The sequence below is a fragment of the Petaurus breviceps genome, unplaced genomic scaffold, assembly GCF_028583685.1.
Source record: "Petaurus breviceps papuanus isolate PSGF00001 unplaced genomic scaffold, PetGlider_PUasm1.0 190, whole genome shotgun sequence".
NCBI classification, from domain to species: Eukaryota; Metazoa; Chordata; class Mammalia; order Diprotodontia; family Petauridae; genus Petaurus; species Petaurus breviceps.
In genome coordinates, this window is record NW_027185810.1 from 8,998,758 (window position 1) to 9,013,361 (window position 14,604).

The window sequence follows — 14,604 nt, forward strand, 5'->3', positions numbered from 1 at the left end:
AATATAAAAGTACAAGTAAAATCTCATGTTTTTCTTGTTAAAAAAAATAAATTGTTCTAATAAATTGATTCCATTGACATAAACAAAAATAAATTCTTCCATATAGAAATTCTTCCTCTAATATATATAAAGATACAATACTCAGTGAAAAACTCATTCTCCACTTGTCAACTTAGAGCCATTTTCCCCCTTCCAAAACCATTCAATCAGGGTCATACACTGTTTTTTCAAGGTAGTTTATTATTATTATTATTATCAATAAACCTTAATAGTTCATTTTCTTCTCCCCAAAACAATATTACCCAATAGAAGTTTCCAAAGGAAAATACAACACATTTTCTAAAAGCTTTCCGTCAAGAAGATGAAAAGAAAATTGTTTGTCCAACCTTTGCTTTCCATCCTTATGATTCAGCTAAAAATAAAGTTGAATTTATTCAGCTCCGACACTTTGAAAATTGAAAATCAGTACAGAATACACCCTTGTTCACTTACAACTCAGACAAATTAAGGGTAAAAAAAAAATTAAATCTATATCATGTGGATATTCTTACCAACCACTTAAGGGAAAAATTAACAGGTTAAAAAAAAACTTTAGATCACATAAGTTATTTTTTGGTATTTTTCTTCTAAAGGGCACAGGCTGCATTTGGTAGAGTGAACATTTGGCCTTCACTGGACTGTCCCTCAGTAAACAATCCTCTCAACTTAAATGACCAATGTTAGCACTGTGAGGCATCCTCAATTCACATGCGGTTTCAGTTCATAATAGGAAATCATTATGCCCCTGGGAGAAAATGCAGCCTAGTCAAAGCACAATCCTGAATCTCCAATTCATAATTATTTTCTGTGGTAATCCTCTGTTGGGCAAAGGATCCTGTCCACGTCTCATACATCCCAGTCCCCCCAGGTGTTCTGTGTCTATCTTCAATGGAATAATAAAATGTACCCCAAAACCAGCAGGTGTCACTGCAAGAGAGTCAGATTCTCCAAAGGAATATCCCAGTCCTGAGGGTTTTCTGGCATGAGAATGCCTTGACAAGCTGGGATGGTCTTCTTTGCAATCTCCCTCTTCCTGCTGGAGCCCACACCAGTGTTCTCAACATCCAGATTCTTGTGGTCGAACACCATGGCTGAGCCAGGATATGAAGCAATGCCCTAAATAGCCAAAGAATAAACAGCCCAAAATGGGCTGCCTCTCTAGCTCTTTTACTTCCTCTAACACACACACACACACACACACACACACACACACACACCCAAATATCCTATAAAATATCAAAACATATTTGACTGATTTAAATACATGAAAAAGACTTTATAAAAAATATTCCCTGCATTTGAAGTCAGAAGCCTGTAAACCTTGTCTCTATGCCTTCTGACTGGGTCACTGAAGATCACGTAAGCCCGAGGTCTTTATGAATGTTTTAACATTATAAAATACACACCCCTGTTTCCTTTCGGTTGCAGGCATTTTGCTTGCCCATGTTTTCTTGTGATGTATCAGGTTTTTTTCTTGTTATGAAAAGAGTTCAGAGTCTGAGACTGCCTTTTTGCTTGCGGTTTGATGGGCAGAATTAGTATTATCAGGAGGCTTATGATGTGTAAATGAAAATACAAGGATCTAGGAATAAAAACACACAAAAAAATCATACATAATGATGTAAATGCAAACTGCTATACAGTCTTAACACTACTAACTCACAATTAATAAAGAAGGTGTTGAGTTGTTTTTGGGGGAGGGTTTTGTTTTTTGTGGTGGTGGTGGTGGTGGTGGTTGCTGTTTAGTACTAGTGTTGTCTTTATTCATCAAAAGACCCACTAAGATTAGTGGCATGTGCTTGTGAGACAACTAGTCAAGGCTAAAGGTAACAGACAGAGGGCACTGAAGGGAAGAAACCTATCAGACTAGTAAGGATATTGACTTCATGGCCTTCATTTATTACCTTCATATTCAGATGAAGTGGACTAATTGCTTGTTGAATGAAAGAATGAATGAACTAGCTAAAGAGATATCCAAAGTTATATGTATGAAGTCCAATGTTATTGAACTCAGATCCTGAATTGTACTTTCCAATCGTGATTATACCTTTCTAAACCCTACATTAGAGTGAAGGATTCAAGCCAGTGAAAAAAAACTAGTAAGAACCAATTTTGAAAATCTGGTTCTATTTGCTTGAAAAAAATTTTTGCCACTACTGACAAAAACACTTATCAAGTTTCTCTCTTGAATTTTATGATCTATCATTGCTCAACTCAGGTATTCCTTGGCTAATGTTAACTGGAAATATTTGTGCTTTGTCCACAAAACTATGTTTATTCTCAATGAAGAATGCCAAAACTCCTTCTTCGAACTTAATTTCTGCAAAAATGGTACTTTATACAAATATTCTGGTAAGCCCACGCCTATTTGAATAGGCAGAATTTTTAATTTTCCTACTTGGGGAGAGGGGTGGAAATAAAAAATATTGCAACAAGGTCATCCAAAAAGTGGCACATAATAATGGAAATAATTTATGGCTTCCCAAAAATCAGCTTCTATGACTAAAGACATACTGATGCTAAGCAAATAAAATACATTATCCCCTGAAATTCCCATTTGGGTATGCTGTTTGTAAAGCCAAGTGCAATGCCACATAGTCCATCAAGTTAAATTTGTCTATGGAATTAAAGAATATTGATCCACAGTATTCACCAACTATGCCTGAACACCTCATTCAAAGTGTATTCAGCTAGTACTCTTTCCTTCTTTCTTTAAACGAATGCCTTCTCTGTGGTGCAGCAGAATGAGCAGTGGCCTTGGTTGTAATTAGGAGACAAGGCTTTAAAACCAAACTCCTAAACTTACTAGCTGTGTGACGAAGCTCTTGATACTTAAAATATCTGATCTTTAGTTTTCTCATCTGTAAAAGGAAGCAAGCCTATTTTCATTCTCCCTCTCAGGGTTGTTCAGATAAAACCAGAAGTTTACAAAGCTGTTAAAGGAACATGAGGGAGGTTTATAGAATGCTAGATAGTTGCTCTATGGATGATTTCTAAAAAAGACACAGACAGGAAATACATATGATGTTGTAATTAGGCATTTGCTGGCAGAGTACTCACAGAGATAAGATCAGAAATGCGGTAAGGTGGTTGTAATAGTAGTTTTATTACTAATAAAAGTGGTTATAATGGTAGTAGTAATAGTAATGGTAATAGTAGTAGTAGTAGTAACAGTAGTAGTAATAATAGTGGTAGTAATAGTAGTAGTAAGAAATTGCAGTAATTTCTGTGAGGAATAAGAATAGGAGATTCAGAGCTAACTATATTTCTAGAGACCTAGTCTAAATTTTACTGATGAAGATACTGAGGCTCAGAGAGGTCCAGTGATTTCACTACAGTCACAGAGCTCATAAGGAACAGGGTTAGGATTTGAATCTAGGTCCTCTAACTCTAAATCTAGTCCTCCCTATTCTCAGCTGTAACTCGATAATAAATAGTATTAAAAGGAATTTATAATCTAATAGGAGACGCTAAGATAAATAAGCAAATAGCTGTGATATAAAGGGAGAAATAAGTATTCATAACTCTTTTTAAAGTTATTTGGATTAATAAATTATTTTCCTAATCTAGACTAGAAAAAGGGGTTATTCCCTAAATTAAACTTTATTTTTGTTCTTCATTACTAATCTTTCTCTTAAACTAACTCTTCACAGAAGCAATGCCTGTTTAAACCATTCAACCAGCACTTATTAAGAGCCTACTATGTGACAGGCACTGTACTAAGCATTTTACTTAAATATTATTTCATTTGATCCTCATAACAATCCTATGAGGTAGGTGCTATTATTATCCTTATTTTACAGTTGAGGAAAGGGAGGCAGACAGAGTTTAAGTGACTTGCCCAGGGTTTCACAGTTAGCAAATGTCTAAGGCCAGCTTTGAACTTAAGTCTATCACTAAGTCCACTGAATCACCTAGCTGCTTCATTAGGGTGTCCACAACTCAGAGTATGGGTCTTTGTCGTATCAGAATTCACGAAGGAATTCTACCATAGAAACTGGAGAACCGAAAAACACAAAGCTAAATTTAAAATAAAAACAAAAGCATCTGTGAAATTAAAATCTAGATCAATGAGCAAGTGATATGATTAACAGAAATTTTGTTTACACAGGACTTTTCAGGATGTGTATTGTATAAGACCAGTGGATGAAAACAAGGACTGAGAATATTCTGTACAAAACAAGTGACCACAACGATCCAAAAGTGATGACTGGCCTGGTATAAACCACCCCTGCTGCTTTTTCAGTTTGATATAGAGACACAAGTCATTTCAACCTCTTTTACTCATCTCTGCTTATCCACTCAAAGACCCTGAAATCTATTAAATTTGCCTCTCTGTCCAATAGCCCAAATGAGTTTTTTTTAAAAACAATCATGATAACATTCAACTAGCACTAAGTTAAATTAACAATAAGTTAAAGTATTCTTCACTGTTTGAAAGTGAAGGTAGGATTGCCAATAATTTTGCTTTACTAAAAGTTCCAGACTGCCTGGGTGCTCTAGTTAGGAGTTTTAAAAAATCATTAAATTAACTTCCCCATAGGGGCAGAAAATATTTAATATGCACGTGGTCAGTCTTAAAGATTCTTTGAGATATAAATTAATTCTGCTTGATCCTATACGAGTCCAATTTATACATGTTGAGTCAATGGTAGGAAGTGAATGGGGAGGAGTCTGGGGTCCTTCCTAAGAGTCCTGAAGTTAAGGGAAATGGGGCAAGGAGGGGGTAGGAAGAGAGAAAGGAGTACATTTGAGGAATCTGCTTTCCCTAGGGGTGTGAGGATGAAGACATAAGAATCATTGCCTGAGAGAAAAAAAATCTCAGGACAATGAAGTCCAAGGGTTGGACTGTGAAAACCATGGCCACTCAAGGAGTTTGTAGATAAATTTCAAGGCAGGGGGGTTCTGTGAAATTGGATGAAGAAAAGAAATTAGATGTTTATTTCAGTACAATAGCTTTGTTTTGTAACCCCATGTATCTTATTTTATGCATTTAAGAACATTATTCTGAGAAGGGGTCTTCTCTCTCTCTCTCTCTCTCTCTCTCTCTGTTTCACACACACACACACACACACACACACACACACACACACACACACACACACACAATCCCTGACTAGTCCAGCCCATTTATTTTACAGTTGGGTAAACTAAAGCCCGGAAATTAAGTAATTTGACCAAGGTCATAATAAATGAAAGAAGTGGGATCTCAATTAAAGTCCTCTGATTCCAAACCTATTTCTTTCCACTATATCATGCTGCCTCCCACCTTTTAAAAGGAGGCTAAGTTTGTGCAGGACTTAGTCTAAGATCTGAGAGGCACTGCATATAGACTCAATTTAGAATTGGAGGAGCTGGGTTTGAATCTCTGTATTGCCACTTATTCTATTTGTGAGACCTTGGCTAAGTCATTTAACTTCCAAAGTCTCAGATTCTTCACCTATAAAATAAAGGTGGTGGATTAGATGGCCTTTCAGGTCCCTTTCAGTGCTTTGCAAATCTCAAAGTGCTTTAGAAATGCTACTATCATTACTATTAGAGTTAAGATATATAGACAGATAGATAGATGAATGAAATAGATAAATAAATAAATAAATCTATGATGTGAAAGAACAAGGAGTCAGAGGACAGGAGGAACTTGAATATGGTCCAGTTCTTAGTGAAACTTCCTGGAAGTCCAGAATCAAGTAAGAAGATCTCTACAAATCTAATTTCCCTCCATTCGGTTATTTTAACTCCTTCTATATTATTCCCAGGGCAGCCAGATGGCTCAGTGGATAGAGTGGTGGGCCTGGATTCAAGAAGATTCATCTTCCTGAGTTCAAATCTGGCCTCAGACACTTACTAGCTGTTAAGTCCCTTAATCCTGGTTTCTCTCAGTTTTCTCAACTGTAAAATAAGCTGGAGAAAGAAATGGCAAACCACTCAGTCAATATCTTTGCCAGGAAAACCCCAAATGGGGTCACAAAGAGTTGGAAATGTCTTAACAACAAAAACAAGGGTAAGGAGGCAAAATCTAACTGTCTTCCTTAAACCGGCAGGGAAAAGCAAGGAAGGAGACTGCAGAAGGAGAGTATTCACAAAGGAGTACAATTAAGTGGGCAGAGGAAAAGAGAAGGATAAAGGGCTAATTTGTTCCAATCAAGAAAGGAAGGAGTATAGTAGCTTGGGGCATTATCCCCCAGGGGTAGAAACTCTATGAATATCCCAACATTGGGAGTACAGTATTTTGGATTCCAAAGAAGTATACACTTCCACTCCCAAAAATTACTATTAACTATGATTCATTCAAGCATATCATAAAAGACTTAATATCTTTTGCCTTTGTATCTATTTTCAGAGGTGTCCAGACCTTGATGACCACCCCTGCTAATGATGCCCATGAAATATCCTCCACAGAATTCTTTAAAATTGGGGTGGCCAGGTGGCTCAGCAAGTAAGAGCACCGGCTCCAGTGTCAGGATGCCCTGGGGATCAAATCCGGGCTCAGATACTTAGCACCACACCCAGAAATAACTGGCTGTGTAACCTTGAGCAAGTTACTAAACCCAGATTGCTTTAAAAAAAAAAGAATTCTTTAAAATATCAGCAAGTCTGGATCTTCCATTATGGATTGATTCCATTACCTGGCCTTCAAACCAAACGCTGGACACCACTGATGTTTAGAATACAAAACTTCTGAGAGATGGAAACTTACTTGTACAGAGTGATGGCCGGTTCCACTGCTAGCATGACAAAAGGTGCTACTGTGTAAGAGACAGCCAGCTGAGTTAGAGCCCATGTGACCACATCATAGGCTGCCTTGAGAGCTTCTGAAGAAAGGAAGTATTGTCTACAGGTGGTCCTCATCTGTATTGGAGCAGAGAAAAGAAAACAAACATTCTTCAAATATTCTAGAGAATTTTATGAAAGCTAACAGAAATAACAGTGGAACTGATCAAGATATCTCATTTCTAGTTCCAATCCACCAAATGATTCACTGTGAGACATTTGGAAAGAGAAGAACTAAGATGAATAGAGGAAAATAAGCAGATTCCTACTCAATATAAAGAGCATTTGTCTCAGGAAGTTTTAATGAATTTATGTAGTCCTTTAGAGTTAAAAAAAAAAACGCCTTTTCACTTATTATCTTACCTTATCCTGAAGGAGTCCACTTTCTCTACCCCTGCACTTTGCCTTTCCTTCACCCTTTGCCTTCCCAGACCCCACTGGGCCTCTGAGGGAAGAGTCATGAGCCCGGCTAAGATGAGACTTAGCAATAGCAGCCCTTCCAGTGAGATAGAAGACCCTCAGATCCTACCATTTGCCCTGCTACCAGTCCTCCAAAGCCCCAGGCACTGTCACATGACCTGCTGACACACTCTAAGGACCATGATCTTGGTCTTCCACTTTGTCATAGCAATCTTGTAACTTCTGGACCTTTCTATCACCCTGCAACTGAACAGTCTTATGCATATTGTCTTCCTCCATTTGAGTATCAGTTAGTAAGGACTATTGCCTTTTTCTATTTGTATCCAAACACTTAGCACAGTGCTTGGCACACAGTAAACACTTAACAAATGCTTTTTCATTCATTTATCAATCCATCCTCAAACTCTTGAGATCAGTGGGGCAAACAGAAATTCAATAGTTGAGAAAATCTGTGATTTCACTTCCCTCTAACAACACAAATCACAATTCCCCTACATCTTAGCTACGGCCAACCTTCTGGAACATCATTGAACTTAAGCTGGCCAGTGAACCACAATCTATTTAACTGCTTGAGCCTGAAGTCTTTCCAACTTGGTAAAGCGTTCCAGAGCTCACACTCTACTAGCAATGTCCTAAAACCAGAGGTTATCTCCATACCACAAGGAGGCATCAGTATAAGATTTTAGTGGATATGGCAAATTTCAGTTCAACAGGGTTACATGACTTGACCAAGATCACATAGTAAGAGGAAGAGCCAAAACTTAAATCCAAGAGCCTGGAAAGTATTCAAAGGAGAAGCTGGATGGCCTTTGAGCATCTATTAGTGGTGCTATCAAAAGATTCTTATTTTAAAAAGGAGATTATCCTAAGGTAACTTTCAGCTGTTCATATGAAAAGTATCTAGGTAGAACAGTAAAGTACTCTGCCTCAGTTTCCTCTTCTGTAAAATGGGGATAATAATAGCACCTCTCTCCCAGGTTCAAATGAGATCATATTTGTAAAGTGCTTTACAACATTAAAGCACTTATAAATATTATTATTGTTGTTATTGTTAATAAGTCACTTAACCCCAATTACCTTGCCTTTCACCCATATATATATGTACATATACATATATACATATATATATTAATCAACAACCATGTTAACATGATTACAAGTATTATATACTTTGCTGAATTCTTACATGGCATACCTAATATCCTTTAACCTTTTATCGATAACTCAGAGTGGTAATTATAAACACTGGGGTTACTGAGATGAGAGGTGTTATTTGGCTCCAGTCAGTTGGACTTTTCCATTGAGCTGTCTCCCATTCTTTAGAAGGATGCTTTTAATAGCCCTGCTTTTCCCCTACATCCCTTGTTTCTAACCTGTTATCTGCTAACTTCAGGCTCTCCCAGTTCCAGTCCATTCTACATGCAGAATGACATAATCTTCCTCAAGCATAATTCTAATCTTGTCACTTTTATTGCTTAAATACTTTCCATGGCAACCCACTGTCTACTAAATACTGTCTAGACATCTCAGCCTATCATTCAAGGCCCATAAAATCCAGCCTTAGGATATACTCGTGGTTTTACCCACCATATCTTTCAAAACTAGTTGTTGCTGTTGTATCCAGCTCTCGTGACCCTTTTGGGGGTTTTCTTGGCAAAGATACTGGAATGGTTTTCCATTTCCTTATACAGCTTTATTTTACAGATAAGGAAATTGAGGCATACAGGGTTATGGGACTTGCCCAGGGCCATACAGCTAGCTAGTAAGTGTCTGAGGCTAGATTTGAACTCAGGTCTTCCCAACTCCCGACTCTATCCCTTGTGTCACTTAGCCCCTCCCCCCCCAAAGTAGTAGTTCAGTTCAAGTGAGGAAGTTTCCTTCAATACTTCAGCTCCCAGCGACTTACTCCAAATGGAATAAAACACACTTTAGCTCAAATGTTCTTCCTTCCTGAAGCTTTCCCTAATCACCACAGCTGGAAAATCTCCCTCTCCTAAAGATGTAGAACTTTGAATCTGTATCTCTAATGGCAATTATCACATACTGATTCATATTGGGATCATTTACCAAGTCTTATCTCTCCTATTAACTCGTAAGTTCCTTGAGTGCAGAAACCGTGTCTAATTCAGCTTTGTCTCCCACCTAGTTCCCAGTAGGTGCTTGGAAAACAATTGTTTAAAGAATGAATGAATGCTGTAATCTAAAAAGAACTGGAAGTTACCAGGAGAAACTAGAATGCTACGTTTATTAAATCGGTAAACTTAATTTTACCCATAATCCTAAATCAATAGGCTATGGACTAAGCATGGCCATACTCCTCCCCTACAAAGGACATGGGTTCAGAGGCATTTCTGATTATTTATGAGTTCAAGGTTGTGTTCCAGAAAATTGAGCCTGCTGTTCTATGTTAGTTTGATCCCCAGATAAATGTAGAGTTACTGTTCTGCCATACCTACTTTAATTAATAGATTGTAATCATCTGTAATTAGCAGGTGGTTGGTATGCTCATGGATGCTACTAAGTACTTGAAAACAATCTGTTCTCTTAATTGAGTCAAACATTCCTCTTATAAACTCCTTTACTTTGCTTGCTTAGGAAACTTTTTCTTCACTAATAGTATGAAAGAAAACAAATCCAGCCCTTTGTAAGATTATCAAAAATTCCTACTCTGTTGTTCAGTCATTTTAAGTTGTGTCTGACTCTTCATGACCCATTTGGGGTTTTCTTTGTAAAGATACTAGAGCAGTTTGCCATTTCCTTCTGCAGCTTTTTTTTTACAGATGAGGAAACTGAGGCAAACAGGGTTAAATGACTTGCCCAGGGTCACACAGTTAATAAGTGTTGATAAGGCCAGATTTAAACTCAGGAAGATGAGTCTTCCTGACTCCAAGCCTGATGCTGTTATCCACTGGCCACCTAGCTACTCTTTGAGTTCCTATTTAGTAGCATTTTACCGGGAAATGAAGAATTATTTTTAAAGGTATCACAAAAACCAAAAAGCAAACCAATCTAAGTAAGTTAATAAAAGAATGGCCCCTCCAACACATACACACACACACACATACACACACATACACACCAATCCAAAGGACACTTACTGCTCTGGCCGCTAGTGTAACCAGGATTCCAGTTAAGAATGTAAAATAATATCCAGGATAGACACCATGCCACAATGCAGACAGGATAAATGTTAATGCTGTAGGGTACCAGGGAGCCCGCTCATAGCACACACTGTAATGAGAGTCATGCACAAATATTGCTGCAGGTGAAATGCCCAAGACACAACTAATTACACCTACTTAGAAGTCATTCCTGCACTGATGTTCTAGAATTCCATCATTGTTTCTGAATTCTAGGGGGACTATTTTCAAGCCTCCTATGGATTTCCTTATTCATCTCTGGGGAACCAGATAACTATCAGTGTCATGGCATGTTTTTTTATATGCTTACATAAACTCTTCCAGGGATTTCCTACACAATTCTAGAAATCATTTCATTAAGTCTCAAAGACTCACTGATTTTAGGGGGAATGGAATAAGCTTTTATTTAGCACCTACTATATGCCAGGAGGCAGCTAGATGGCTCAGTGAATAGAAAGCCGGACAAGAAGTCAAGAAGATCTGAGTTCAAATCTGGACTCTTAATAGAGCCCTTAATAGCTGTGTGACTCTGGACAAGTCACTTAACCTCTGTTTTCCTTAATCTACTGGAGAAGGAAATGGCAAACCACTCCAGGATATTTGCCAAGAGAACCCCAAATGGGGTCCCAAAGAGTTGGACATGACCCAAAAACATATGACAGGAACTATACAAAGCACATTGTAAATATTACTTTAGATTTTAGAGGGAGAAACAGAACTTAAGAGGTCATCTGGTCCACTCTTTTCACTTATAACTGAGGTATCTAAATCCCAGTTTAAGTGACTTGTCCAAGATCACATAGGTAAATAGTAGGAGAGTCAGGATTAGAACGCAGGTCTTCCTATTTCAAATCTAGCACTCTTTCCACTGTATTATCTGCAAACCTGGTTCATTTCCTCCAAAAAGTCTTTTTCTTCTTGAACTAGGCAAAAGCAGATTAGGGAATTTATCACATGTTTACTCTAGCACCTTATCTGGCATATTTAATTATTTGTCCTATTATTGTACCAAATGAGGTTGAAGCATCAAGCACAATGTGCACACAGAGATGTTCATGGAATGAATGAATTGCAATCGTACAATGTTTGGGGGTTGGTGGCATAAGCAGAATGGGGATTAAGAGTAAAGAATAGGAGCTGGTTGCTGTTCAGTCATTTTCAGTCTTGTTCAACTCTTCATGACTCCGTTTGGGGTTTTCTTGGCAAAGGTAAGAGAGTGGTTTGCCATTCCTTCTCCAGCTCATTTTGCAGATGAAGAAGTTGAGGCAAACAGGGTTAAGTGACTTGCCCAGAGTCACACCACTAATAAGTGTCTTGATACCTGAATTGACCTCAGGAAGATAAGTCTTCCTGATTCCAGGCCCAGAACTCTATCCTTGGCACCACCTAGCTAACCTAGAAAATAATATGCCAAAATTTAAGAAAATTACACTAAACCTTTGCTCCAAATACATTTTGTAACTGGGTAGTCTCTAAGTCATTTCATGTTCCACAGTTTAAGCACTGAATAAGTACTGAGTACTGTTTTATTCAAATAATGGGAGGCACAGTCTAATTTTTTAAAAATACTTTTCCAGTAAACCAGCACCACTGAGCTTCCCATTTCATATTCTTTTCTTTGCCCTTCTTTTAAAGTCTCTGTGGATATAACAAGAAATCCTATCTATTCTTGGCCCAAATATTCACTTTTTCCCTTGTTTATATAATCTCTCCATATTGATAGGAGTGCCCTTAAACTTCTGACTTCCTTGTTAACCTTCCCACCTCCTACACCCAGGAAAACTGGAGTTTTTTTCTTGCAATGGTCCTGTACGAATTGGAGAGAATAAGGGAGAACAAGTTACTTTCATGACAGAGTCCAGATCAAGGACACACCTATCTCTTCCAATGTAAGGCATTTATCCAAATATCACAAAATAAGAAAACATGCCAAGAGGCAGAATAAAGCATCGTCAATAACAGCAAAGCAGTTTTATCTCATTCACCGCCTCAAAAATTGTCAGGATCCTAAAGAGTTATTACAGGTCATGGGAATGGATTAGAAAGGGAAATTGTTTTGAAACCTATCTTCTAAAAGATATTTGAAATTTCTTGTCCATGGAATCAGACCTCCAAATCTTCACTCAATTTTGTGAGTCACCCTAGCATATACAGGTCCCAATCAACCCTTACTGGGTACTCTTGGAAACCAATTCAGTTTAATAACCCAGTATTTTTAATTCACTTTCAATTTCCTTCCAGTCATAGTCAGTGAAAATATTATTAGATTTATAGTCTGGAGTAAATGACCCATCTGACCCATACTTGAAGTCTGATCTGACTTAACTGCCCTGCATATAACTAGTATAAATTCTGTGAAACTTGTTAGATTGTAAGCTCCTTAAGAAGTTATTTATCCTTGTATTTCTTATGTTGGGCATAGTAATTATTTAATCAATATTTGTAGAAAGAAAAATAAATTGTATTCTATGAATGTGATGGAATACTGTTTTTGTTGTTGTTGAATTGTGTCTGACTCTTCATGACCCCAAGGACCAAACCATTCATGGAGGGACCAAACCATTCATGGAGTTTTCTCGGCAAAGATATTGGAGTGGTTTGCCATTTCCTTCTCCAGTGGATTAAGGCAAACAGAGTTTAAGTGACTTGACCAGGGTCACACAGCTAGTATGTGCCTGAGGCCAGATCTGAACTCAGGAAAATGAGTCTTCCTGACTCCAGGCCCTCCACTCTATTGTACCACCTAGTTTTGTTTTGGGTTTTTTTTTTTAAAGAAGGAGGGAAAAAATTAATTTACTTGCTAGGTAGAAAGAACACAACTTTGCCATCACTCCTATCCTACAAAGAATAGTAAGAATTTATGGATAAGTTATGCCTACACTAAAAAGTGAGAGGCTAGACTAAATAATAGCCACATGGTGCAAAAGAAAGAACATTGGATTTGAAAACAGAAGACCTGTGTTTCAATCCCTACAATTCTATAGATTATTGGTATGTCCTGGAGCAAACCATAAAACCCCTTGGGACCTGCTTCCTTATCTACAAAATGTCAGGGATGGACAAAGTACTTTAATGTGATACATAGGAAGCCTTCCTATCTATCAGCTCTTTCATACTCCCTATTTTTGTGTGTCCAAAGAGGCACCCAAGCAATGAAGGTGACTAGGTGAACAGCCTCCCCTCTGCTTTGGCAGTGGTTCTAGTACTTTCTCTGCATGACCTTAAATAAGTCATTCAGCATCTTAGCAAATCAGTTTACCCATCTGAGAAAATATCTATTGAAAGTGATCTCACTGATAGATCCTGTAAGCATGCAGATGCTATAGGAAAATAGCAAATAGGTGATATCTGACACAAGCATTCGTTAAGATCTATCAGTCTCAACTCAAACCTCAGTCCATAAATTCTCCTAGCTTAAAGTTGCTGTGGCAATGAAAGGGACAAACTAGGAAATAAATGCAGAAATGCAAAGATAAAAACAAATCCTAATAATGAATAAAATTAATTGTAAAAGATGAATTGATATGTGTTCTCTATGTACATATATATGTGGGCATTATACAAGTTCATAGTAGCAATAGCTCATTACACTCAGTGCTGAGCCTACCTAGAAGGCAGTAGACATTCAATAAAATGATAAACAAAAATCTGCATTATCATTACTTGTAAAATACATAAAGCATGCGAAATCTACATGAAAGGAAATTCACAACAAATCAGGGAACGAGATTGTGCTGCAGAAACAGAAAATCAGTGACATTTGCTTACAACTGTCTCTTCTCTAACATCAATCTTAATGGTCCATCAGAGGTTCTGTTTATCAGAAATTATTTGCTCATATAGAAATCAGTTTTTAAAGTTCATTCATTTACATTCCATCTCACCACACCACAACTATAGACAGCATGCTTCACAAACTACAAAGTGATGCTGTTGAAGAACACCACATTAGTTGTGAACTAATTCAACCATTCTGGAGAACAATCTGGAACTATGCCCAAATGGATGTAAGTGCATACCCTCTGACCCACTTCTAGGGCTGTATCCCAAAGAGATCATAGAAGAGGGAGGAAGACCCATATGTACAAAAATATTTATAGCAGCTCTTTTTGTGGTGGCAAAGAATTGGAAATTAAGGGGATGCCCATCAATTGGGGAATGGCTAAACAAGTTGTGATATATGAATGTAATGGAATACTATTGTGCTACAAGAAATGAGCAGACAGACTTCATA

At 37.6% G+C, this 14,604-nt stretch overlaps 1 protein-coding gene across 3 annotated transcripts in view; it reads right to left on the reverse strand.

The window, feature by feature from the left end:
- Positions 1 to 220: 220 nt before the first annotated feature.
- The window catches only part of MBOAT1 (membrane bound O-acyltransferase domain containing 1), a 144,107-nt gene continuing 129,723 nt past the window's right edge, over positions 221 to 14,604 (reverse strand). For 2 of the 3 annotated variants that reach the window (XM_069092489.1, XM_069092488.1), the window contains 3 exons: positions 10,329 to 10,461; positions 6,737 to 6,888; positions 221 to 1,621 (listed from right to left, as the gene is read on the reverse strand). In XM_069092489.1, coding sequence (XP_068948590.1) covers positions 1,501 to 1,621; positions 6,737 to 6,888; positions 10,329 to 10,461 — 406 coding nt within the window. In that variant the 3' untranslated portion in view covers positions 221 to 1,500. The remainder of the gene's footprint in view (positions 1,622 to 6,736; positions 6,889 to 10,328; positions 10,462 to 14,604) is intronic. The other variant, XM_069092490.1, reaches the window with a different exon arrangement.